The following is a 27,941-nucleotide window of genomic DNA, read 5'->3' as shown; positions in this document are numbered from 1 at the left end:
GAGATGGAGTCTTGCCTTTGCACAGAGTAGAGAAGCTTTGACCAGCACCTGATGTCAGCCTTTCTGACCACCTGGCTGGATTTCTGACTGTTGCCTTGACCTACCTTCATCTTAGATGTTCACATGATTGACTGTCCTGGATTCCTTGCTACCCTCTCCTTCCAGGGAAAGATTGAGCAGGCAGTCTAGTTTAGGCAGCTGGCCCATTGTTGTGGAGGTCAGAGAATAAGCACGGCTCTCTTGAACAGGAGACACCGACAACTCAGTTCTTTCTTGGTCATTGTTGATTGATGCCGTGTGGAAAGAGAATCGGACTTGGAATCAGAAGACTCTCGGTGGAAGACAGAACTTCACTTCTTAGCTCTGTGACCTTGGCAGATCAATTATTAGATTGTTCACTTGTCAGTGAAGCAGGACTTATTTTATACCTTCTCTGCCTTCCTCACAGGGTTTTGGTGAGTCTCATTTAAGCTCAAGTATCTTGACTACTGCATTCAGTTCTGTCCATTTTTACCCCCTTTAAAAAATACTTCCCGATGTATGGACAGAGGGGTGGTGTGACTGACTTATTTGCAGTTGACCCTTACAGGGTATGTGTGTTACAGAGCAATGCAGAGCTTTGAGGAGGGAGAGGATAGCTGGATATTTTGAGGGCTCTTTAAACTATTTCTGGTGAGTTAGAGCGCAGGGAAGCATTTGCCATTATGCTTTGATGTGTGCTAGCGATATGTTTTGTAATTAAAGTTTGCCACCCCTGCAACGTGTTGCATGTGTGCTTTTAATTTAGAACTTCCTAAAGTGAATAGCCTTTTTTGGGCAGGACTTGAGAGAAGAAATATAAGAATGGCATCTGCTGTAGTCATATGTTTGAATAACAGCATTTTAAAAACATTAAATTGAAACATCCTGGGAAACATTAATGTTAGAAACCCATCTCTTTAGGTTGCTCTGTTAAAGGCCTGCAAAAGTACTTCACATTTCAAGGTTATTTCTTAAATTACTGTCAGAATTTAATTTCATAGGACACTGTTGGGTTAAAGGAATGAAGTATTACTGTAGCCTTGAGGCCCCTAGGCAGATTTAATATACTTTAAACAGCGTTTGCTCTACGAATATTTGGGCGCCCATTAGGTATAAAGTGCTGTCCAAGGTGCTAGGGTAATACAAACATGAAAAAAATCATTTTGCTTACAACGCTTCATTGTTTATACCTGGGTTGAAGGGAAAGCTTTCCTTGTAGAGGCAAAAAGGTTGGGAGGAGGACAGTGAAGGGGGGCACGTGTGAAAAGGTAAGCTGGACGAAATTGAATGTGGGTGTCAGAATGCTGAGTTTTCCATCAAAGTGTCCACTGGGTGTTTCTGTGGGGCAGGCGTTATTTTTGACCTGCTTTTTTCTCCCTTGTCCCTCACAACTATTTGCCTAAAGTACAGCGCTCCTGCTGATCTTCATCTCTCCTTTCATCTCTCTGCAGCCAACGTTACTGTCATAATCCCTTGTGTGGCCTGCAGCGATGGTTTTAAAGCTTTTTTGACTAGGACCCACAGTGAGAAACACACTTTATTTTGTAGCCCAGCACACATACAGAAATTCTCTCTGTCAAAACGAAAGTTTTTTTAAGAACCAATATTTAATGTTTCTAAGCATAATGAACTCTAATCATTTTCTTTTCCTTCCTTTCTACTCCTTTTTTTTTTTGCGGTACGTGGGCCTCTCACTGTTGTGGTCTCTCCCGTTGCGGAGCACAGGCTCCGGACGTGCAGGCTCAGCGGCCATGCCTCACGGGCCCAGCTGCTCCGCGGCATGTTGGATCCTCCCGGACCGGGTCACAAACCCGTGTCCCCTGCATCGTCAGGTGGACTCTCAACCACTGCGCCACCAGGGAAGCCCCTTTCTACTCCTTTTTACTCCTCTCCATTCCATGAAAAAAGAGAAAGGTGATCCATTCCACTAAATTGACTTCAAGACACCGGATAGTCCACAATTACAGCTAGCAGACATCGTCCTGTACAGCAACTAGAGGAAGTTCTGAGATCTCCATTAGTGTGTGCTCTTCATTACATGTAGGTGAATGTAGGGGAGCGGGGTTTGGGTGCCAGCTCTGCCATGTACTAGCTTTGAATGTCATTTAGCTTTTGAGCCTTGGCATCCTTGTTTATAGGGGTTTTTATAAGAGCTAAATTAAGTAATATATACTAAAATGCTTGGTAAACCATGCATTCACAATATTAGTGATTAGTAATATGTACTTTTAAAAATTGAGGTATGATTTACATATAATATAATGTATTAATTTTAAAAGTGCAGTCTGAATTTTGACAAATGTATACAATCATGCATACACTACAGTTATATAAAACATTTCCATCACCTCAGAAAGTTTCCGCTGTGTCCTTTGCAGTCAGTTCTCTTCCCCCTTCCCAGCTCTTGGAAAATACTGATCAGTTTTCTGAACTATACAGTAGTTCATTTTCTAGAATTTCATATAAATGGCATTACATTGTATTTTGCCATTGTGTCTGGCTTCTTTTACTTAGCATAATGCTTTTGAGACTCATCTAGTGATTGGGTGTACCAGAAATTTGTTCTTTTTGTTACTGAATAGTATTCCCTTGTTTGATAATACTAAAGTTGGTTTATATATTCAACAGTTTGGGTTGTTTGCAGTTTTTGGCTGTTAGGAAAAACTGCTATGAACATTTGAGTGCAGTTGTTTTTGGACATATGTTTTCATTTTGGAGGGCGAGTCATGTGTTTTTAACTTTATAAGACACTGACAGATTGTTTCCTCCAGTGACTAATTATGTTGGACATCTTTTCATGTGTTTATTTGCCATTCCTATCTTGTTTGAAATGAAATGTCTATTACTAAATATAGGACTATTCAAATTTTCTGTTTCTTCTTGAGTGAGACCTGGTAGTTTGTCTTTTAAGGAATTCTTTTCCATATTACCTATGTTGTTGAATTATGAATTATTTGTGATATTTCCTTATCTTTTTAATGTAGGATCTCTATTTATTTCCCTTTTCCAATTCTGATATTGATAATTTGTCTTCTGTTTTTCCCCTGATTAGTTTGTCTAGAGGTTTGTCAATTTTATTTATATTTTCAAAGAACCAGGTTTTGGTTTCACTGATTTTCTTTATTTTATTTTCATTTATTTGTTAATCTTTATCATTTCTATACTTTTGCTTTATTCTTTTTCTGGCTTCTTAAGGTGGAAGCTTAAATAATTGAGAACTTTGTTTTCTAATAAGAATTTTATGCTATAAATTTCCTTCTGAGAGCTGCTTTAGCTGCTAATCTTCTGAATATTCAAAATAGTTTTAAATTTCCTGTTGATTTCTTCTTTTACCCATTGATTATTTAGGTATATGTTGTTTAATTTTCAAATATTTGATTTTCCTGATATCTTTATGTTACTGATTTGTAATTTAATTCCCTTGTGGCCAGTGACCATACTTTGTGTGATTTCAGTCTTTTTCAATTTGAGTCTTGCTTTCTGTCCCAGAATGTGGTCTGTCCTGGTGGATGTTCCATGTATATTCTGCTTTTGTTAGAATTGGTCCATAAATAGTTAATAGGCCAAGTTGGTCGATAGTGTTGTTCACATCTTCTATATTCTGATTTTCCGTCTGCTTTTTCTAAAAATTATTGAGGAGTGTTGAAATCTCCAAGTATAATTTTGGATTTAAAATTTTTTCTTTTTAGTTCTTTCAGCTTTTGCTTCATGTTTTATGAAGCTCTGCAACTGAGTGCATATACATTTTGGAGTGTTGTTTCAATTTATCATTATAAAATAATCCTTTTTATCCCCAGTGATATTCATTACTTTTTAGTCTTTGGAAGTTTAATGGATTTCTCTGCTCTGCCTGATACAGTTATTTCCTTCCTCTTTGAAAAACAAAGATTTCTTGGCTTCTGTGGCACCAAACTATAGGTTTTCATATCCCTCTGATTTTTCCTTTTCTATCTGTATTGTGTGTGTTTTTCCTTTGCCTATCTTAAAACTATTGTCATTTCTCAGGTTGCTTTCCTGAAGCCGTTGCTCCTCTCCTGTGTATATAGTACTTGACTTGGTATATCTTTGTGTATATCTCTGTCTATGATCTTTCCCTCAAGTTGAGACATTCATGCATTGACCTAGAATACCTTCACATGGATGTCTCATTTGTACTTGAAACTCTATGTGCCCCAAATTAAACGCTTTACTTCCCTCTTAAACACATTTCTATTCCTATATTTTCATAGATGGTAACTTCACCCTTCCAGTGTTTCTGATTATTTCTTGAATATATTCTCTTCTCTCAAGTCTTCTATGAGAGCACCAGTCCCTTTATTATCTCGTCAGGACTCTCACAACTTTCTATTGCTTCCTAAAAAGCCAACCTCCTGCACAGAAACCAGAGTGACCTATCTAAATTGCATGTCTGACCATATTTTATCCTATTTGAAACTGCTTAATTGCAGTTTCTGTTATCTATAGGTCAAGCCTAAAGCTTTTTGACGTGGCACATAAGGACTCCGTGGTAGAACCCTGCTTCTCTAACTTGGTATACGTCTCTCAGTCAACATGCAGGAATCTTCCAGGGAATAGAAAGATGTAAGATAAGTTGCTGGAGAATTTACTTAGAGAATGTAGAAACACAGCTGCTGATCGGAAAAAGGAGTGTTATGTGATGGTAAGGACAGTTAATTACTAACTATGTGCCAAGTAGCATTCCAAATGTTAGCTTTATAAACACATTCAGTTTTCACAACAAGCCTCTGAGTGGGCATTATTATTATTCCCTTTTTCAAATACAGAGAAACTGAGGCAAGAGATAGTATAAGAAACTTGTTCAAAGTCACATGAGGCAGCTGGGAAAACTGGCAGACTGGCCCCAGAGAACATGATCTTTACCAAGAGAGTTATACTGCCACTTAAGTCCTATCCCTTTCTCCACTCAGAGTGCCAGTGTAAAATCTAGACGTATTCAATATATCTCCTTATTTTCTGCTTTTCTCTTGCAGCCACCAATATGAGACTACTGACCTTGAAACTGATAAGGGAAAGTTGTATCATAACCATCGATCTTAATCCTGAGAAAATTATAATTGTAAAGACATATTGTATCTAAGAATTTTTCTGTGATAAGAAATGAGCTGTTTTGAATATTTCTAGTAAACAAAACTGAAAAGGTCTGTCCGAAAGGAATAATGATATATGTGTGACTGAGAGATGGCAACAGGTAAAGGATATAAGGTTTCTTAATTGCAAAGGACGTAGAAAAACTTCTGTATGGAAATCACAGATCTAGCAACAACGGCAGCCTGCTGCCAGGTATATGTGCAGGCTTTCCTGGTTCCCCTCGGGAATGGGGTCTTAGAGACGCTGAGGGGTTCATGGTCTGTGTGTGCATTCTGATGGGTGCTTTGAGAAGCTTTCCCTGTTCTCTGTGGGCCTTCAGACTCACTCAGTATAACTAACTGCTGCGAGACCACTCCAGCATATTCCTGGGTGTTTTCTGTGAGACTGGTTCACTCGAAGATGAGTTTCCAGATGGATGTGCCTGACAGGCTTGGATTTTGTCTACCTGCAGAGTATTCCTGTGCCTACCTAGATGTGCTGTGTCTTATGGGATATATGTTAAATTAGATGTCATACTTATGAAAGAAAATAAAATGATTTTGATTATCTGAATTTGTGTCTAACTCGCAAGTACGGTCACGGGACCTAAATCATTAACTTTACAAAAAATGCTCAATGGAAAAGAATAATTTAAAATAATTATATTGGCCTAGTAAGATATAAAGCTTTCTGTACTATAATTTGTTTATTTTTATTCTTATTTTTCCTTTTTAAGTTAAAAACGAATGATAAAGCAAAAAGTATGATAATATATTCTACAGCTTTTCTGTAAAACTATATATTCAAAATATTCTGTCTAAAGTAGGTATACCAGCATGGACTGGGACAACTGAGTATACGTGAAAATAAGTTCTATAAAACTTAAACTATTTACTAAGTTGGGTGGGCCTTTCTGAGTCCATTAATATGAGTTAATTAGAGCTTCCTGTACTTAGATTTTCAGTAGTAACACTTAAGTGCTATCTTGGACTTTTTAAATATTTATGGGCTGGTTTAGAGAGCTCCTCTTCAAATCAGTAGAAACTTGGGAATAAGATCAAGAGCTCTCAGAGTTGAATATGCTAAGATGTAGTAGGGTATGCAGACTTGTTTATTCATCCTTTTATCCATTCATTCATGAAGCCTTTATTGAGGGCTTAGTACTAGTATAGGAATACAGAAATGAATAATCTGTCTCTGCCCTCTGGGAGCAGTGGGGAAACAGATGTGTACACAACCAGTGTACAGTTGTAGTGCAGTGGTATGGGCTGGAATGGCACAGTGGTGTGGTCAACTTTGGTCTTTGAGAAGACTTCATAGAGAAGGTGACTTTTCAGCTGAGTTTTAAAGGACAGGTTGGAATACAGGCTGGCAGGAGTAGTAGTAATTTTTTTACCCTGTAATAATTTTACTTCCTGGATATCAGTGGAATGGATTCCTAGTGGAAGTGTCATGTTGGCAAGTAGAAAGCCATTGTTGATGTCTTCAGATAATTTTTGTGTATGGGTAGTATTGGTCTATGTCTTAAAAATAGTGTGATACTTATTTACAGAGCTAATTTATATTTCCTTTCACGCATATAGTATTATAATATTTGAATATATGCAATTAGAAACTATTTGAGTAGATGTGGGTATATATAACTTTGAGGTATTTTGAATATTAAATTCTTTTAAAATGTATTTGTGCTCTTTTCCTTTGAGTGGGTATTTTCCTTACTATCTTATACCATGGTATTAAATTACAGAAATTCATACTTGTTTTTAGTGTAGGGGACTGCACTTTGAAATAACAGTGTTGGGAAGAGTCTGGGTTTTTAAATTTAATATATAAAAGGCATAATGTCTGGCATTCTCCGTGATACGCTGTGTTAATTATTCCTTATTTAAAATATCGTTGAGAAGGATTTAGAAGTGCAAGATGCAGTAGCTTGTGTCCTGGGCATGGAAGGTAGGAAGCTCTTCATTAATTAACCCAGTTAACAAATATTAATAGAACACCCACTACATGCTTAGGACCATGCCAAGTTCCAGGAACATTTAGTGAATAAAATAACAATTCTTGTTCTCAAGGAGTTAAAGGTTTGTTGAGTAAACATATGTATGATGAAAGGCAGTTTCAGAGTAGTATACATATAATATAATGGAAAGCACTAGGTCTGTGGGCATCTAATCCAGTCTTGAGGTGTCAGAAAGGCTCCTATGTGAGAGGTAGTTCAAACTGAAAGCTAAGGATTGAGTTGAAATTAGCTAGATAAAGGGGATGGGATAGGAGTTGTGGGTGTGGATAGGTTCTAGGCATGAGGGATAGCTTGTGCATGTGTAGAAGACTCTAGGTTATTCATTACATCTAGATCATATAAGGGTGGTGGAGTAGTGAAGAGATTGTCTGGAGAGGAAGTAAGATTTAGATTAAAGTGGACCTTTGAGCCATGGTAAGATATTTGAGGGTCATCCTCTGAGTAATGGGGTTACAAAGGCTGAAGGTTTTAAGCACAGGAGTGAGAGACATGATTTGATTTGCATTTCGGTAAGATCAAATTGACATCAGTGCAGAGAGTAGCTCGGGGAGGGGTAGAGGTAGGGGGCAGTGAAGACACAGGAACAAGTTAGGAGGCTGCAGCAATTGTCCAGGTGGCCTGAACTAGGGTAGTGGCAGTAGGGGCAGAGGGCAGAGAGAAGATAAATTGAGAAGATACAGTCCACATGGTTTGATTTATGTTTCCTAGTTAATTTTCATTAAAATTATTACAATTAAAATCACTTTTCTACTGACCAGAGTCAACATCAGAAGTCATAATCAATCCACATCTTCACTAAGCACCTATGTGCTTCTCCCTCATCCAGGTCTGTTTCTCCCAACTTCTCCAGCCTTCGAAAACCCTCCTACTTTGCTCTTTGGAACTCAAAGCCTGTTATCTTTGAATGTTTGCTTTCCTCTTGCTCTACTTGAAACCTAGGGGTTATTTGAGGACTTTATTTTCCTGGTAGCTCTTCATTCAGAAACTTCCAGTGCTTCTTGAGCATTTTTATTTCATTTCTCCATGTTGGTTTCAACTGTAGGTCATCTAGTCCCTCCCATTGATTCACTGCAAGCATTAGAACTTGAATTGCTTTCCTTTCCACCACTATTTCTGTTATTATTCCACATCTACCTACCAGGGACTCTTAACCTGTGGTCCATGGACCACCAAGGGGTCTGTGGTAGAATTCATGGTGTTATTGAACTTAATGGGAAAGGATTAAATCTTTTAATTAACCTTTAAGTGAAACTTAGTATTTAAAAAAATTATAAACATAGGCAAAACAAAAAAACAAATGAGAAACCGAACACATACACGGTAGGATTGGACTTGTGACTTTATCACAGATAAAGAAAGACTGAGGCCTTCTTTCTTCCCTACGTGGGCATTTCCATTGGCTGCTCTGCACATGGCACTTGGCTGTGGAATACATATTGCATGTGGTAACTTATTTTCAAGCAATTTAAAGGAATTCAATAATATAATGTTTTTTATTTAATATTAAAATACTATATGAAATCTAAATGTGAGCAAATCATTGTAAGTAGTTAATTTTTTTGGGGGGGTGGTACTTTTTCATCTTTTCAAAGAAGCGTCTGGCTAAAGAACTTCTCATAAATTTCAATAATACAAGTTAAAAGTGGGAAATGCCCATTTGTAATATTTAGGAACATTGAAGGTAGAATGAGGTAGTTGGTGGGTTTGTGGGAATTGTTATTGGGTGAACCTATGACTGGGGTGGTTAGCTTATCACACCTGAAACAGTGAACGGCCAGTTTTCCTCCCCACGACGATGTCTCTTTGTAATAGTGATGTCACTTGCATTTTAGTAAAGACCATGGAAAAACGCAGGTATACTGCTTAGCTTGTAACATGCACCATCTCCTGTAATTCTCATATCAGTCTCACCAGATTCCCTGTGTATCCCCCTTCCAAAGCCTCTCTTGAGGTTCCTTCTCAACCCCAGAATTAATCGCTGGTCTCTATCTGTTGCTAATTTACTTATGATTTTCTTGAGGGCATTTACAATACTTTATTTGTAATTATATTTTTCCCTTAAGTAGTAAACATTTGTGGGATGGCACTATGTTTTATGTGTTTTATCTCTAGTAATTGCTTATTTATCCATACCTTCAAGTACTTATTGACTGCTAGCTTTCTGCCAGCAACTGTTCCATAGGCTGAACACACAACAGTGGCTGTAAAAGTTACCTGCTGCTGTGTAACAAACTAAGCCAAAACAGCAAACATTTATTATCTCATATTGTTTCTGTGGGTCAGGAGTTTGGAATTTGCTTAGCTGGGTGGTTCTGACTTGGTGTCTCAGGAGGTTGCGGTGAAGAGGTTGTCTAGAGCTCTCATATCTGAAGGTTTGACTGGGGCTTCTGGGATGGCTTAAGCACATGGCTGTTGGCAAGATGCCTCCCTGCTTCTCTAGCTTCTTTAGCTCAGTTCTTTGCCCATTGGGCCTCCCCCTAGGTCTTCTTCAGTGTCCTCGTGATCTGGCAGCTGGCATATCCTAGAGTGAGTGATCCAAGAGGGAGCAACACAAAAGCTGTAATGTCTCTTATGACCTAGTCTTGGAAATGACACTCCATAATTTTCACAGTGTGCTGTTGATTACACAAGTCAGGGGATCATTGGGGGCTGTCCTAGAGACTGGCCACCACAACTAAGACAGTTGATGGTTTGTCTAGCATGGAACTTACATTTTGGTGGGAAAGAGGCAGAGTCAACAATTACAAAATATATGAAAATTATAGGTTTTTGTAAGTCATATGTCAGGATGTATGAAGGAAATAAACCGTGTGCTGTGACAGAGAAAGGGGAGTGGGTGAGCTGATGTTCTACTTTAGATAGAGTGATCAGTCTTTTAACCTGAAGCTGAAAGGTGAGAAGTAGTTTTATTTCCTATTAACAACTCACTGTCATATTAATTAAGTGTGGTGTACCACCTCCGAATAGCACTATAATAGAATTCCCTCAGTCTTCTGTATATCTAACCAGTTCTTCACCAAAGATACTATCGTGGAAATTTTAATTAGTTTGGTTAGGGTAACCGATGCAAGCAAGGGGCTGGGCAGGATTCAGAAGTCAGACTCTGGAGCCATGTTTTTAATCAGCAAGTTGCCTGGTTAATAATAAAGATAATTAAAAAGCCAAGTTATTTTAGCTGTTAAGGTTTTTCCTCCTCTTAAATGTAGTACAAAATTGCATGAAAATTGATAATTTTAAGTGATATATTTTTCTGGATTTCAGGTATATGTGTTCAAATAGAACTTTTAAAAAATATTTATTTATTTATTTATTTACTTGGTCGTACCCGGTCTTAGTTGCGGCTCGCCGGCTCCTTAGTTGTGGAATGCGAACTCTTAGTTGAGGCATGCATGTGGGATCTAGTTTGCTGACCAGGGATCGAACCCAGGCCCCCTGCATTGGGAGCACAGAGTCTTAACCGCTGCGCCACCAGGGAAGTCCCTCAAATAGAATTAATTCATTACTTAAAATGAACTGTTATTTGCTTAATAATTCTCCTGCGTTGCATGAAAATAATCCCTTCTGGGTTCTAAGGAAGTATGTTTATGATCACAAATAGTTTTTCTGACTTTTCAAATTCTAAGATGACTAATAATTACATATCTCCCTTTTTTTAACATCTTTATTAGAGTATAATTGCTTTACAATGGTGTGTTAGTTTCTGCTTTATAACAAAGTGAATCAATTATATACATATGTCCCCATATCTCTTCCCTCTTGCACCTCCCTCCCTCCCACCCTCCCTATCCCACCCCTCTAGGTTGGTCACAAAACACCAAGCTGATCTCCCTGTGCTATGCGGCTGCTTCCCACTAGCTATCTATTTTAAGTTTGGTAGTGTATATATGTCCATGCCACTCTCTCACTTTGTCCCACCTTACCCTTCCCCCTCCCCGTATACTCAAGTCCATTCTCTAGTAGGTCTGCATCTTTATTCCCATCTTGCCCCTAGGTTCTTCTGACCATTTTTTCCCTTTTTTTTAGATTCCATATATATGTGTTAGCATACGGTATTTGTTTTCCTCTTTCTGACTTACTTCACTCTGTATGACAGTCTCTAGGTCCACCCACCTCACTACAAATAACTCAGTTTCGTTCCTTTTTATGGCTGAGTAATATTCTATTGTATATATGTGCCATGTCTTCTTTATCCATTCATCTGTTGATGGACACTTAGATTGCTTCCATGTCCTGGCTACTGTAAATAGAGCTGCAGTGAACATTTTGGTATATGACTCTTTTTGAATTATGGTTTTCTCAGGGTATATGCCCAGTAGTGGGATTGCTGTGTCGTAAGGTAGTTCTATTTTCAGTTTTTCAAGGAACCTCCATACTGTTCTCCAGAGTGGCTGTATCAATTTACATACCCACAAACAGTGCAAGAGCGTTCCCTTTTCTCCACACCCTCTCCAGCATTTATTGTTTGTAGATTTTTTGATGATGGCCATTCTGACTGGTGTGAGATGATATCTCATGGTAGTTTTGATTTGCATTTCTCTAATGATTAATGATGTTGAGCATTCTTTCATGTGTTTGTTGGCAATCTGTATATCTTCTTTGGAGAAATGTCTATTTAGGTCTTCTGCCCATTTTTGGATTGGGTTATTTATTTTTATTTTTATTTTTTTGCGGTACGTGGGCCTCTCACTGTTGTGGCCTCTCCCATTGTGGAGTACAGGCTCCGGACGTGCAGGCTCAGCGGCCATGGCTCACGGGCTTAGCCGCTCCGCGGCATGTGGGATCTTCCCAGACCGGGGCACAAACCCATGTCCCCTGCATCAGCAGGCGAACTCTCAACCACTGTGCCACCAGGGAGCCCATGGGTTATTTGTTTTCTTGGTATTGAGCTGCATCTGTTGCTTGTATGTTTTGGAGATTAATGCTTTGTCAGTTGCTTCATTTGCAAATATTTTCTCCCATTCTGAGGGTTGTCTTTTCATCTTGTTTATGGTTTCCTTTGCTGTGCAAAACCTTTTAAGTTTCATTAGGTCCCATTTGTTTATTTTTGTTTTTATTTCCATTTCTCTAGGAGGTGGCTGTAAAAGGATCTTGCTGTGATTTATGTCATAGAGTGTTCTGCCTATGTTTTCCTCTAAGAGTTTGATGGTGTCTGGCCTTACATTTAGATCTTTAATCCATTTTGAGCTTATTTTTGTGTATGGTGTTAGAGAGTGTTCTAATTTCATTCTTTTACATGTAGCTGTCCAGTTTTCCCAGCACCACTTATTGAAGAGGCAGTCTTTTCTCCACTGTATATTCTTGCCTCCTTTATCGAAGATAAGGTGACCATCTGTGCATGCGGTTATCTCTGGGCTTTCTATCCTGTTCCATTGATCTGTATTTCTGTTTTTGTGCCGGTACCATACTCTCTTGATTTCTGTAGCTTTGTAGTATAGTCTGAATTCAGGGAGCCTGATTCCTCCAGCTCTGTTTTTCTTTCTCAAGATTGCTTTGGCTATTCGGGGTCTTTTGTGTTTCCATACAAATTGTAAATTTTTTGTTTTAGTTCTGTGAAAAATGCCAGTGGTAGTTTGATAGGGATTGCATTGAATCTGTAGATTGCTTTGGGTAGTAGACTCATTTTCACCATGTTGATTCTTCCAATCCAAGAACATGGTATATTTCTCCATCTATTTGTATCATCTTTAATTGCTTTCATCAGTGTCTTATAATTTTTTGCATACAGGTCTTTTGTCTCCTTAGGTAGGTTTATTCCCAGGTATTTTATTCTTTTTGTTGCAATGGTGATGGGAGTGTTTTCTTAATTTCACTTTCAGATTTTTCATCATTAGTGTATAGGAATGCAAGAGATTTCTGTGCATTAATTTTGTATCCTGCTACTTTACCAAATTCATTGATTAGCTCTAGTAGTTTTCTGGTGGCATCTTTAGGATTCTCTACGTATAGTATCATGCCACCTGCAAACAGTGACAGCTTTACTTCTTTTGTGTTTTGGATTCCTTTTATTTCTTTTTCTTCTCTGATTGCTGTGGCTAAAATTTCCAAAACTATGTTGAATAATAGTGGTGAGAGTGGGCACACTTGTCTTGTTCCTGATCTTTGTGGAAATGGTTTCAGTTTTTCACAATTGAGAATGATGTTGGCTGTGGGTTTGTCATATATGGCCTTTATTATGTTGAGGAAATTTCCCTCTATGCCTACTTTCTGGAGGCTTTTTTTTTTATCATAAATAGGTGTTGAATTTTGTCAAAAGTTTTTTCTGCATCTATTGATATGATCATATGGTTTTTCTCCTTTAGTTTGTTAATATGGTGTATTACATTGATTGGTTTGTGTATATTGAAGAATCCTTGCATTCCTGGGGTAAACCCCACTTGATCATAGTGTATGATCCTTTTAATACACTGTTGGGTTCTCTTTGCTAGTTTTTTGTTGAGGTTTTTTGCATCTATGTTTGTCAGTGATATTGGCCTGTAGTTTTCTTTCTTTGTGACCTCTTTGGTTTTGGTATCAGAGTGATGGTGGCCTTGTAGAATGAGTTTGGGGGTGTTCCTCCCTCTGCTATATTTTGGAAGAGTTTGAGAGGGATAGGTGTTAGCTCTTCTCTAAATGTTTGATAGAATTCGCCTGTGAAGGCATCTGGTCCTGGACTTCTGTGTGTTGGAAGATTTTCAATCACAGTTTCAATTTCAGTGCTTGTGATTGGTCTGTTCATACTTTGTATTTCTTCCTGGGTTCAGTGTCAGAAGGTTGTGCATTTCTAAGAATTTTTCCATTTCTTCCCGGTTGTCCATTTTATTGGCATAGAGTTGGTTGTAGTAATCTCTCATGATTATTTGTATTTCTGCAGTGTCAGTTGTTACTTCTCCTTTTTCATTTCTAATTCTATTGTTTTGAGTCTTCTCCCTGTTTTTCTTGGTAAGTCTGGCTAATGGTTTATCAATTTTGTTTATCTTCTCAAAGAACCAACTTTTTACTAAGGTTTTTTTTTTTTTTGCGGTACACGGGCCTCTCATTGTTGTGGCCTCTCCCGTTGTGGAGCACAGGCTCTGGACGCCCAGGCTCAGTGGCCGTGGCTCACGGGCCCAGCTGCTCCGCAGCATGTGGGATCTTCCTGGACCGGGGCACGAACCTGTCTCCCCTGCATCGGCAGGCGGACTCTCAACCACTGCGCCACCAGGGAAGCCCAGAACCAGGTTTTAATTTTATTGATCTTTGCTATCGTTTCCTTCATTTCTTTTCCATTTATTTCTGATCTGATCTTTATGATTTCTTTCCTTCTGCTAACTTTGGGGGTTTTTTTGGTATTCTTTCTGTAATTGCTTTAGGTGTAAGGTTAGATTGTTTATTTGAGATGTTTCTTAAGGTAGGCTTGTATAGCTATAAAGTTACCTCTTAGAACTGCTTTTGCTGCATCCCATAGCTTTTGGGTCATTGTGTTTTCATTGTCATTTGTTTCTAGGTATTTTTTGATGTCCTGTTTGATTTCTACAGTGATCTCTTGGTTATTAAGTAGTGTGTTGTTTAGCCTCCATGTGTTTGTATTTCTTACAGATTTTTTTCCTGTAATTGATATATAGTCCCATAGTGTTGTGGTTGGAAAAGATACTTGATACAATTTCAATTTTCTTAAATTTACCAAGGCTTGATTTGTGACCCAAGATAGGATCTATCCTGGAGAATGTTCCATGAGCACTTCACAAGAATGTGTATTCTGTTGTTTTTGGATGGAATATCCTATAAATATCAATTAAGTCTATCTTGTTTAATGTATCATTTAAAGCTTGTATTTCCTCATTTATTTTCATTTTGGATGATCTGTTCATTGGTGAAAGTGGGGTGGTAAAGTCCCCTACTATTATTGTGTTACTGTGGATTTCCCATTTTATGGCTGTTAGTATTTGCCTTATGTATTGAGGTGCTCCCATGTTGGGTGCATAAATATTTACAATTGTTATATCTTCTTCTTGGATTGATCCCTTGATCATTATGTAGTGTCCTTCCTTGTCTCTTGTAATAGTCTTTGTTTTAAAGTCTATTTTGTCTGATATGAGAATTGCTACTCCAGCTTTCTTGTGATTTCCATTTGCATGGAATATCTTTTTCCATCCCCTCATTTTCAGTATATATGTGTCCCAGGTCTGAAGTGGGTCTCTTGTAGACAGCATATATATGTGTCTTGTTTTTGTATCCACTCAACCAGTCTATGTCTTTTGGTTGGAGCATTTAATCCATTTACATTTAAGGTAATTATCGATATGTATGTTCCTATTACCATGTTCTTAATTGTTTTGGGTTTATTATTGTAGGTCTTTTCCTTCTCTTGTGTTTCCTTCCTAGAGAAGTTCCTATAGCATTTGTTGCAAAGCTGGTTTGGTGATGCTGAGTTCTCTTAGCTTTTGCTTGTCTATAAAAGTTTTAATTTCTCCATCAAATCTGAATGAGATCCTTGCTGGGTAGAGTAATCTTGGTTGTAGGTTTTTCTCCTTCATCACTTTCAGTATGTCCTGCCACTCACTTCTGGCTTGCAGAAGTTCTGCTGAAAGATCAGCTGTTAACCTTATGCGGATTCCCTTACGTGTTGTTTTTCCATTGCTGCTTTTAATATTTTTTCTTTGTATTTAATTTTTGATAGTTTGATTAATATGTGTCTTGGCATGTTTCTCCTTGGATTTATCTTGTATGGGACTCTGTGCTTCCTGGACTTGATTAACTATTTCCTTTCCCATATTAGGGAAGTTTTCAACTATAATCTCTTCAAATATTTTCTCAGTCCCTTTCTTTTTCTCTTCTTCTTCTGGAACCCCTATAATTCGAATGTTGGTGTGTTTAATGTTGTCCCAGACGTCTCTGAGACTGTCCTCAATTCTTTTCATTCCTTTTTCTTTATTGTGCTCTGCAGTAGTTATTTGCACTGTTTTATCTTCTAGGTCACGTATCCGTTTTTCTGCCTCAGTTATTCTGCTATTGATCTCTTCTAGATAATTTTAAATTTCATTTATTGTGGTGTTCATCATTGTTTGTTTGCTCTTTAGTTCTTCTAGGTCCTTGTTAAATGATTTTTGTATTTTCTCTATTCTATTTTCAAGATTTTGGATCATCTTTACTATCATTACTCTGAATTCTTTTTTAGGTAGACTGCCTATTTCCTCTCCATTTATTTGGTCTGGTGGGTTTTTACTTTGCTCCTTCATCTGCTGCATATTTCTCTGTCTTCTCATTTTGCTTATCTTACTGTGTTTGGGGTCTCCTTTTTGTAGGCTGCAGGTTCGTAGTTCCCGTTGTTTTTGGTGTCTGTCCCCAGTGGCTAAGGTTGGTTCAGTGGGTTGTGTAGGCTTCCTCGTGGAGGGGAATGGTGCCTGTATTCTGGTGGATGGGGCTGGATCTTGTCTTTCTGGTGGCAGGTCCACATCTGGTGGTATGTTTGGGGTGTCTGTGGCCTTATTATTATTTTAGGCAGCCTCTCTGCTAATGGATGGTGTTGTGTTCCTGTCTTGGTAGTTGTTTGGCATAGGGTGTCCAGCAGTGTAGCTTGCTGGTCATTGAGTGAAGCTGGGTCTTGGCCTTGAGATGGAGATCTCAGCGAGATTTTTGCCATTTGATATTATGTGCAGCTGGGAGGTCTGTTGTGGAGCAGTGTCCTGAACTTGGCTGTCACACCTAGTGGCCCCACTGTGATGCCTGGCTGGAGCACCAAGAGCCTTTCCATCCACATGGCTCAGAATAAAAGGGAGAAAAAATAAGAAAGAAGAAGATTAAAATAAAATAAAATAAAATAAAGTTATTAAAATAAAAAAAGTATTAAGAAAAAAAATTTAATTAAAAAAAATAAGAACAACAAAAAAACGGACAGACAGAACCCTAGGTCAAATGGTAAAAGCAAAGCTATACAGACAAAATCACACACAGAAACATACACATACACACTCACAAAAAGAGAAAAAGGGAAAAATATATATACATCATTGCTCCCAAAGTCCACCTCCTCAATTTCGGATGGTTCCTTGTCTATTCAGGTTTTACACAGATGTGGGGTAAATCAAGTTGATTGTGGAGATTTAATCCACTGCTTCTGAGGCTGCTGGGAAAAATTTCCCTTTCTCTTGTTTGTTCGCACAGCTTCCAGAGTTCAGGTTTGGATTTGGCCCCGCCTCTGCGTGTAGATCTCCTGCAGGCGTCTGTTCTTCGCTCAGACAGGATGGGGTTAAAGGAGCAGCTGATTCGGGGGTTCTGTCTCACTCAGGCCTAGGGGAGGGAGGGGTACGGATGCAGGGCGAGCCTGCGGTGGCAGAGCCATTGTGACATTGCACTAGCCTGAGGTGCGCCATGTGTTCTCCCGGGGAAGTTGTCCCTGGATCTTGGGACCCTGGCAGAGGCGGGCTGCACAGGCTCCTGGGAGGGGCTGTGTGGATAGTGACCTGTGCTTGCACACAGGCTTCTTGGTGGCGGCAGCAGCAGCCGCCTTAGCGTCTCATGCCCGTCCCTGGGGTCTGTGCTAATAGCCGCGGCTCACACCCGTCTCCTGAGCTCCTTTAAGTGGCGCTCTTAATCCCCTCTCCTCACGCACCAGGAAACAAAGAGGCAAGAAAAAGTCTCTTGCCTCTTCGGCAGCTCCAGACTTTCCCGGACTCCCTCCTGGCTACCTATGGCGCACTAGTCCCCTTCAGGCTTTCACACAGCCAGGCCCAGTTCTCTCCCAGTGATCAGACCGAAGCCCAAGCCTCAGCTCCCAGCCCCCACCCGCCCCGGCGGGTGAGCAGACAAGCCTCTAGGGTTGGTGAGTGCTGGTCGGCACCGATCCTCTGTGTGGGAATCTCTCCGCTTTGCCCTCTGCACCCCTGTTGCTGTGCTCTCCTCTGCGGCTCCGAAGATTCCCCCTCCGCCACCCGCAGTCTCCGCCCGCGAAGGGGCTTCCTAGTGTGTGGAAACCTTTTCTCCTTCACAGCTCCCTCCCACTGGTGCAGGTCCCATCCCTATTCTTTTTGTCTCTGTTCTTTTTTTCTTTTGCCCTGCCCAGGTACGTGGGGGAGTTTCTTGCCTTTTGGGAGGTCTGAGGTCTTCTGTCAGCGTTCAATAGGTGTTTTGTAGCAGTTGTTCCACATGTAGATGTATTTCTGAGGTATTTGTGGGGAGGAAGGTGATCTCCACGCCTTACTTTCTGCCATCTTGAAGCTCCTCCCCTTCCTTTTGTTTTTAAATTAAAAACAATCACTGCTCTGTTAGCATTTAAAACATTGTAACAGTAAAAACTGTTTTTTCACTCTTACAGTGTTATACAATAGCTAAACATCCAGATAGAGTTTTAAATTTTTTAAAACTGTCGTTACTGATTATCAGTATGAGATAATACTCAGTAGAGTGCTCATTTACCTTCCCCTGAAGATAAGTGATATTAATTTACAAAACCCAGTACACCCCAGACACAGCTGAAGCCATATTAATCGTGTTGTGTACCACCTCCAAACAGCATTATAATAGGATTCCCCGAGTCTTCTGTGTATTTAACCAGTTCTTCAACAAAGGCAGATTGTGTACTTCACCTGCTTGGGTTGTGTTTCTAGCTGAACTTTAAGAGAATTTCAGGTGAAATTAGGAGTAGCAGTCCAAGTGCACATTGTAAAACACATACACTTGCAGTGAAATTGCCAAATTAAATAACAATCGACTTACAGTTAGTATGATGGGGATTTCTATCGTGTTTTTATGTACAAAAGTGTTTTAAAAGTTTGCTTTTATGTTCTCTTGTGTCTTGGTTTAAGCAAATTGTATGTGTAATTCCATGAAAGATAAATTAGGAGTGTTTTTTTTCCCCCCCATTTACGTGTGGAGTCATAGTATCATCCCTTAAAATAAATGAAAATTCTTTAGAACATTTACACTGATTTGATAGTAATGTTCACTCTGTACCTAGCTTGTAATAGTGCCCAGATTATTTGGAAACTACTTGTAGTGCTCAATAGAGCATCACATACCTGGGAATGCTTTTTACTTTAAGCCTGAGGTATTCAACAAATTCAGTTTACTGTTCTAATATAGAAGGATTGTATTTATTTTTCTCCCACGGCTCCTTCCTTATTTTGTTTTTCATTCCTTTCTAATCAGGGAAAATAAATAAAAGCATTGAAATTATGAAACACTGATTTTTTTCATCTTTATAGAGTTAGAAGTTGGAAAAGAAATATGCCAATTTTTCCTATCTTGCCTTTATCTAGCTAGGCTAGTGGTCCAGTGCACATTTGTTTTAACACTTGGATAGAAGGCACCCCTCCTGCAGAGTTTAGGTGCTAAGCATGTGGGGGAGGTGTGCTGATTTTGTATTATTGTACAAATTCTGGTATTGTTTATTGATACAAATGCAGTCCTACATCTAAAAACATAATGGGTTGATTTTTTTTTTTCTTTATGCTATTTTTTAGGCTAAATACTATGGCATTTTTATGTTTAAAAGTGTTCTGGAGCTTGTTCTTTAAACATACAGTTTCCTCATTGAAGGATTAAACAAATACATTCAACTTGATGCTTCATTTCAAGCTCTTAGCACAGTGTATAGATATAGAAGGGGCTCAATAAATATTAGTCATTGTTATTTTTATGACTTTCAGAGATTTTTATTTAAAAAAATTTTGACTTTTGGTGAAAACTAAAATTTTGATTTCTTCTACACTGTTGGAAGTTAAGTATTCACAAATTAGCTTGTGAATTGCTTAAACTTACTATTCCCGTTCATTGACATGTTTACATTTATAATATTGATGTTGCATTGATGATGTTTTGCTTAATTTCACTTCATTATGTTTAGCATATTAATTAACTTTTTTTGTGTGTGTGTGGTGTGTGAAGAGGAGTTAGCATAGTTTCTACACTCAAGAATTGATATTACATGTGTAGAAATGATGGCAGTGAAGTAGTGATTCAGAAGATAGACAGAGGAACCAGCCCCATTTCTTAAAACAGCTGTTGGGTGTCCCTAGTTTTTTAAAACAAGTATCAAGGATTGGAGTACTGATGTACATAGAGAAATAACTTCTGGACATATATTCATGTGGAGATAATTTTATGTTTCTGGGTTATTTCAAAGCAGGGAAAGTTTATGTTGGTGAGTTAGAGGGCCCTCTTCTTTGCTACTGTGATACACTGTATACACTTCTTGCTGCATTGTCTACATGGCTTTATAATTACCTGTCTATGTACTTGTCTCCTCCACTGGACTGTTGTTATTTACGTTCTAAATAGCTCATTTATCTTTGTATCACCAACTTCTAAAAGAGCAACCTCTCCATTGCTCTTCATTTCTTTTTGTAAATATGGGATTCCATTTCCATCAATTCTGCCTGAAAAGCTTCTTTTGACACTTTTTGTGGAGGAGATCTGCAGCCGACAGATTCTCTAGCTTTTGTCTGTCTGGAAATGTCTTTCTTTTGCTTCTATTTATGAAAAGTATTTTTATTAAACATAGAATTCTAGGATAAGGGTATTTTTCTTTCAGTACCTCAAAGATGTCATTCCATTGTCTTTTGCTGGCATTGTTTCTGGTGAGAAATTTTCATTTGTATCATTTTTGTTTTATATATAATGTCTTCTTTTCTCTGGCTGTACTTTTGTGGTTTGCCATTTATTTTTAATTTTCAGCAGTTTGACTATGAGGCTCCTAGCTGTTTTTGTTTGTTTGGTTTTTGTTTGTTATTTTAGTATTCTTTCTGGGGTTTGCTGAGCTTCTTGGATCTGTGAATTGATATATGTATATGTCTGTCTATCTATCTATCTATCTATCCTCTCTCTTCTGCTTCTGGACTCCAGTTACACCTATGTTACAACATTTAATATTGTATCACGGATTGTGGTTACTCTATTCTTTTTTTTCGCTTTTCCCATTTTTTTTTCCTTTTTGTTTCAGTTTAGATTCTTTCTATTGATATGTGTTTAGGTTCACCAATTCTTTCCTCAGCAATGTTCAGGTTCTGTTAAGGCCATCTAATGAACTCTTCATTTCTGATACATTTTTCATTCTAATTGTTAAAAAAAAATAGTATCCATGGTTTGCTGCTGAAATTCTCCATCCTTCATGCATGATGGCCACTCTTCATTATATCCTTTAGCATATTTTTATAAATCTTATTTTAAGTAGTCTGTTTAGTAATTCTACCCTCTGGGCCATCTCTAGGTGATTTCTTTTGACTATGGGCGCATTTCTCGCTTCTTTGTGTGTCTAGCAATATTTGATTGTATGGTGGACATTTTATTTAATTACAGTAGAAATTAAATAATATTTGCTTCCAAGAAAGGGCATGCCCTTCTTTCAGGCTGTTGGAATGGGGTCTGAGTCACTATAATCTCTAGTTGAGCTGCATTTGGTTTCCTGCTGCTTTGGTTTTTTATTCAGCTCATCTGTGGCCTCAGATGTTTTGAGGGCTTAGGATCTGAGTGCTAATGAGATTCTGGAAATCTGCTTTTTGACATTACAACTGAACTTTAGCTTTGAAAACCGTGGAATATTTCTTTCTGCTTTAAAGTCCTGATGCCCATCTTTAGGGTTACTGTAGCATTCTCTTTTTTGTTTTCAGTTCCATTGCTGTCTCTCTGTTTCTTCAGAGAGACCTGTTATCCTGCTCCCAGCCTTCGTGTGCTCTCTGTCAGCTGTGCTCAGCTGTTGTGTGCTCTGAGAAGGCCTAGATTTCTCTCAGGTCTTCTGTCTGGTCCAGAGCCTTCGGAGAGCAGCTCCTTTGCATTGGGAGAGACCTTTCATGCCTCAGGGAGCAAGCATCCCGCTCAACTTTCCTGCTCTGCCCCCAGCCATTGGCCTCCTACCCCGTGTAGCTGGTGAAGACTTGAGGGAAAGAGTTGGTAGGAGGGTGCAGACTTGCTGCATGGTTGGAGCTTCATGACCGAGGCCCTTGGAATTCTAATCTCTCATGCCAGTACCCATGCAGCTGTCAAAGTTCATAAAAAAGACTTGGCTGGTTTTTCTTTACCTTTATTTTTCTTCAGCTGTTCGTCAGGGATAAAAGCAGTTTGTCACGTCCCAGTATTTAGTTCTTACAGGTTTTCTTGTTTCCTCAGCTTCCCGATGGGTTGAAAACAGTAGCAAGTACAATTTTGTAGGGTATCTGGCTTCTTTTGTTGTTAGGATGAGAGCAGTGGTGTTTTGTGACTACTTTGTAATCCTGCCAGAAGCTGTCATATTGTTAGTACTTTAATGTTTAGTTCATGTTAGATGGACCATGTGTGAGTGTATAGTACATGGTGTTTTTCCTAGGGATTATCTCCAAAGTGAACTTCAAGACCTATTTTGAAAGATAAACATTATTATCTTTGCATATCATTATTTGAAAAAAGTCCTATTTCTTTAGTGAATTGAATAATCAATACTGTGACTTACTGTCCTTTTAAACAGAATTTTAAGTGTTATATTTCTTTAATGGGCTGTAGTAGCCCTATCCAGTAGAACCTTCTGTCATGATAGAAATGTACTTTGTGTGCTTTGACCAATACGGGAACCACTAGTCTCTTGTGGTTCTTGAGCACTTGGTATGTGACTAGGGCAACTAAGGAACTGAATTAAAAAATTTAATTTACATTTAAATAACCACACATAGCTAGTAGCTACTACAGTGAATAGTACAGGACTATGTACTACACATATATATGGTGAAAATAGTAGCTTAATGTGTGCACAGTTATGCTGAATAATTCCAGAATCATTGTGCTTTTTAAGTACACACTTCTTTACCTTTTTTGCTGGTTACCACTTGAAACACTGTATGTGTCTAGGTTCTCTGTTAGGAATAGAACTTGTGAAATTCAAGCAATTTTCAATGAATGAACAATTAACTTTGTAAACTAGTCTATGCATTTTCAAATATCCGTGGACTATTTGATGATATAATTGTAGAAGAAATCTCATTGCAGCAAAAATCCAGTTTTATTTCCTGAGGCTTTAGCTACTCTATAGTTGTTCATGAAGTTCAAATACAGACCAACCTGAATAAAGAGAAATGTGATGTCTCTCAGGCCAACAAGTTATGGAGGTGTAAGTAAAAGTCAATTTTTAAAATGCCTAAATCATGCCCTGCTCCCCCACCTCCCCACCCCATAGTCTGTACTATGAAAAGGACACTGGATGAGGGGCTGGGGGGCAGGACACTGAGTACTAGTTAGAATGCCAACCACTAAATTAGCTAAGTTACCTTTGTAAAAATGCTTAATTTGTTAATCTGTAAAGCAAATGTCACTCATTAGACTCTTAATTCTATAATCTTAAGATTAGAAGGAATCTTTTGAGGTTGTGTATCTCTTCTGCCTTTAGACAGGATGGTTATGAAGACTCTTATATTTATTATTTCTTTTAATTTTAAAGATTAAGTGCTGAATTAATTGAAAGCCTCCTGATGAAATCACAGTGATAATGTAATTGACCCTGTTTGTTTTTTCATTTTGGGAATTAGGTAAATAATGTTGGAGAAGAGAATACTTACGTGTGTGCTATTTATTTTATCTTTCTTCATAGCTGGACAGATTTGCCAGCATAAGAATTCCAGGGAGCAAGAAAGAAAGGACTCCACTTTCCAACCTGAAGACTGCATTTTCAAGCAATGATTGCACTTCAGAGATGAATGAAAACATTCCAAAGCCACTGTCAGAGAAGGAAATCTTAGAGCTTTTTGAAACGATGATGGTAAGAATTTTGATTCCTTATATAACGTTTGATGTAAAAAAAAGCCTTTGCTTCGGCTTATGTTAATGGAACCACACATGTCTGAAACTCAGGTTCCATAGGTGATTTCTGATGTCACTAAGATAGTACTTAAGGCATAGAGAGTTGTAGGATTACAAAATTAAGAATCCGAAGAAAAATGTCATACCAGTTGTTTTACACAGAAATACATAAAAACGTAAACCTCTAAAGTATCAAATGATATACTTTTTGCCTTAAATGGATTATCTAAGTGGTCTGTCTGGGTCGGTTGCATTTGAGAATGACGGTCACAGCTCTCTGCTGTGTGCATTAAGTGTGCTGATTTTTGGACCTTAGAGTCCTTTCTCAGTTCTCACGATAACCAGGTTTGCATAGTCCTGCAACAGTTAAATCTGCACTTGAGCTCACTGAATTTGGGGTGTGCCTTTGTAATTCTTTTATCACCACAAGTTGATATAATTTCAGTCTAGAACAAAAGAATGTAACCATTTTTGCTAGCCTTTGCATCTGTCAATGAGACTTGTATAAGGTAGATTTCTTCAAGACTACCTTTGAGGACTCAAGATAATAAAGTGCCCCCTCATTCACGTATCATATGTGGAACCACTACCTAAATTATCTGTGAGATTCTGGAATGGTACTTTTTTGGTTCACTTGTGACTACCTTGTTAAGAAAAATTTTTCTTTTGGTTCATAATTGCTGGTGTCATCTGAGTAAGTAAAGCAAGTAGGCCAGTGATGTTAGACATTTATGGAGGCTTACCACAGCTAGTAGTTGTTAAAGTACAACTACCTAGGAAGTACAGAACACAGTTGATGGTATTCTGTTCTGAACATGATGACTTTAGAAGTATGTTTCTGTTAGGCTTTCTTACCCTTCTCCTAGCTAAGAGTATCAATTTTAATTGTATGAACAGGGCAGATGGATTTTGGCATTTTTGAAGTGTTTACACATTTTAATAACTGGGCCAGATCACTTGTTAAATCTTTTTTTAAAAAATTTTACATTAATTAATTAATTTTATTTATTTATATTTTTGGCTGTGTTGGGTCTTTGTTGCTGCCCGCGGGCTTTCTCTAGTTGTGGTGAGTGGGGGCCACTCTTTGTTGCAGTGTGCGGGCTTCTCATTGCAGTGGCTTCTCTTGTTGTGGAGCACAGGCTCTAGGCGCGCGGGCTTCAGTAGTTGTGGCTTGCGGGCTCTAGAGCGCAGGCTCAGTAGTTGTGGTGCACGGGCTTAGTTGCTCCGTGACATGTGGGATCTTCCTGGACCAGGGCTTAAACCTGTGTTCCCTGCATTGTCAGGCGGATTCCTAACCACTGCGCTACCAGGGAAGCCCCACTTGTTAAATCTTAAACAGGTCTCCTTGTTGGCAGAAGATCTTTTGTAGTCAAACTCACTTTACTCAGCAGAAGTAAAATGAATGATTGATTTCTCAGGGCTGCCCAATTTGCTAATGAGTGAGTTTGTCACAACTAAAGGCTTTAAAAAAAATAAAGGTTTTTTTTTTTTTTTTCTTTTTCTCCCCTTCTGATACCTTGACCACATCACAGTGGTCAATGCAGGGAAAACCTGCTGGAGATTCTAAAGCTGAGAAGGGTCTTTCGCCTTTAAATGTGGACTAGTGATATTTCTCAGGCTTGTCAGGTGGGATACCACACCTTTGACAAATTTAAAGCTGTTTTTATATCTGGGGAGGATGCTAGATTTAGGTTGGGTTTTATTTTTGGCTTGCACCTATCTGTACCATTTTTATTAATAAAAATTCTTTTGAGGAAGCAACATTGAATAATCTGCCATTTTCATTTTTTGGCATTTGCCAAAATGAGGTTTCATTTAGAAGTTGTATCTAGATTCTTTGTTTTGGCATTGTACAGTTTAAAAAAATCTTGTTTAACGTTATCAAAGGTACTTAGATGATTTTTTTCATGAAGTAAAATCTTTGTTTTGAAGAACACCTCTTTTCCCTCCTCAAGATGGTCCTTTGAAAGACAGTGTGTCGACTTGATTACTTAATGAATGCAAAGTACAGTGTAATCCTTCAACATTTGTACTCATTTCACTTTTATTTAGGAAATTAATTTAGTTGGTCGCTGGGTAACATTTTCAGTGCACTTTTTAAAAGTAGTGATGAATTTTTAGTTATGCTACTTCTTAAGGGCTTTTTTTCCCTGTGTGTCATCCAGTGAAAGCAGAGTTTTTATCTGAAAGCTCATCTTGGTTTCTCTTTAGATCTTAGGTATGTGAAATAGTTGTGTGAGCATTGCTGTGTATACAGCTTTGATTTATGGACGTCAAATTTCAGTGGTTGCTCTTGAACTCACAGTAGATCTGTGTAGCTGGCTTTTTGACCGAGGTGAACATGGTAGGTACAGATTGAAAGTGACTTGTTTGTTCCAGCCATTGCCCCTTTAAACCAGCTCTTTCAGCTTATTCTTTCCTACCCCTGGATAAAATTTACTGTAGGTGCCAGAGTTTTCTGTTTGCTTTCAGATAATGAAAACCCTAGTTTAATTTAAATAAGTTAACTTTTATCCAGAGAAAGTCTCTCACTTTCCCTCTTTCAAGGCTGCTCCACTTAAAGCCTCCAGTGCAGGCTGTGGTCGTGGCTGTGGTCGTGGCCATGCTTGGGGCCGTGGTCAGGCCCGTGCTTGGGGCCGTGGTCAGGCCCGTGCTTGGGGCTGTGGTTGTGGCTGCGCTTGGGGCTGTGGTAGTGGCTGTGCTTGGGGCCGTGGTTGTGGCTGTGGTTGTGGCTGTGCTTGGGGCCGTGGTTGTGGCTGTAGTCGGGGCCGTGCTTGGGGCCATGCTTGGGGCCGTGGTGGTGGCTGTGCTTGGGGCTGTGGTGGTGGCTGTGCTTGGGGCCGTGGTTGTGGCTGTGCTTGGGGCCGTGGTTGTGGCTGTGCTTGGGGCCGTGCTTGGGGCTGTAGTCGGGGCCATGCTTGGGGCCGTGGTCGTGGCTGTGCTTGGGGCCATGCTTGGGGCTGTGCTTGGGGCTCTGGTGGGCTCTGCTCTGTTTCCCCACACTGCAGTTCCCTTCTTTCCTGCTCTCCAGACTGAACCTATCTCCTCCAGGATGACATTGGAGATGAGGGGAGGAGGAATAAAAATACTTTGCTGGCTGAGGGTATTTATAATCTAGCACTGGTGCCGTGGGGTGTTGTGTTAGTTTTATTGCTGGCCGTGACAAATTGCCACAGATTTGATGGCTAAAACCACACCACTGTATTGTCTCATAGTTCTGTAGGCTGAAGTCCAGGTCGACTTAGTTGGTTTCTGTAGGCTGACAAGGCTGAAGTCAGTGTCAGAGGCTCTTATCAGAGGCTTTGGGGAGAATCCTCTTCTGATTTCATTTTGTTGGCAGAGTCCAGTTCCCTGATGTTGTAGGACTGAGGTCCCGGTTTTCTCCCTGATTGTCCTCTGGGGGCTGCCTTAGCTTTGAGAGGCCTCTTTCCTATCCTTCACATGGGCCCTTACATCTCAGATACATCACAACATCTCACACTTAGAATTTCTCTGAATTCCCCTTCTGTGGCATCTCTTGCCTCCATCTGGAGAAAGTCCTCTGCTTTTTAGGGTTTATGTATTAGCTTGGGCTCACCCAGAAAATCCAAAATAATTTACCTGTTTTAAAGTTTGTAACCTTAATTACATCTGCAGAGTCCCTTTTGCCATGTCATCTGATGTATTTACAGAAGCTAGGGCTTAGGGCATGAATATCTTTGGGGGACCATTTTGCCTGTCAGAGGTTAGGGGATTACAAATGTGGATTCCTTTCTCCTGTGGTATTTTCATGGCTCCCCTGCTCCCAGTCTCACCTATAATTCCCTTGTCACTGGTGACGTCTCCTTTGGCCTTCTGCCCCAGGCTTCCATGAGACCATTCCTCTGGTGGGGTCACCTTCGGGATGCAGTATCTCTTAGATGGCCCGGGCCTGCTTCTCCCTGGGATCCATATCCTGTCCATGGGAAGCTCATGTGTCCTTTACCACAGCTCCTGTCCTTTATCTTGTTCCATTCAGAGCCTGTCCTCCACAAGAATAGTTTACTCTGGCTCTTTCTACCAATAGCTTTTCATTTTGCTGTTGTTTTGCTGTAGGTGTTTACCCCTCTAACTCTAAGTG

General features: G+C 39.2%; 1 protein-coding gene across 1 annotated transcript in view; it reads left to right on the top strand.

The window, feature by feature from the left end:
- DIAPH3 (diaphanous related formin 3) overlaps positions 1–27,941 on the top strand; it is a 574,550-nt gene that overhangs the window by 39,720 nt on the left and 506,889 nt on the right. Inside the window, 1 exon segment of the mRNA XM_032611534.1 lies at positions 23,634–23,801. Coding sequence (XP_032467425.1) covers positions 23,634–23,801 — 168 coding nt within the window.

This window comes from Phocoena sinus, chromosome 18 (genome assembly GCF_008692025.1).
Source record: "Phocoena sinus isolate mPhoSin1 chromosome 18, mPhoSin1.pri, whole genome shotgun sequence".
In the NCBI taxonomy this organism is placed as follows: Eukaryota; Metazoa; Chordata; class Mammalia; order Artiodactyla; family Phocoenidae; genus Phocoena; species Phocoena sinus.
The sequence above is the reverse complement of the archived record's forward strand: the minus strand, read 5'-3'. Positions and strand labels throughout refer to the sequence as shown.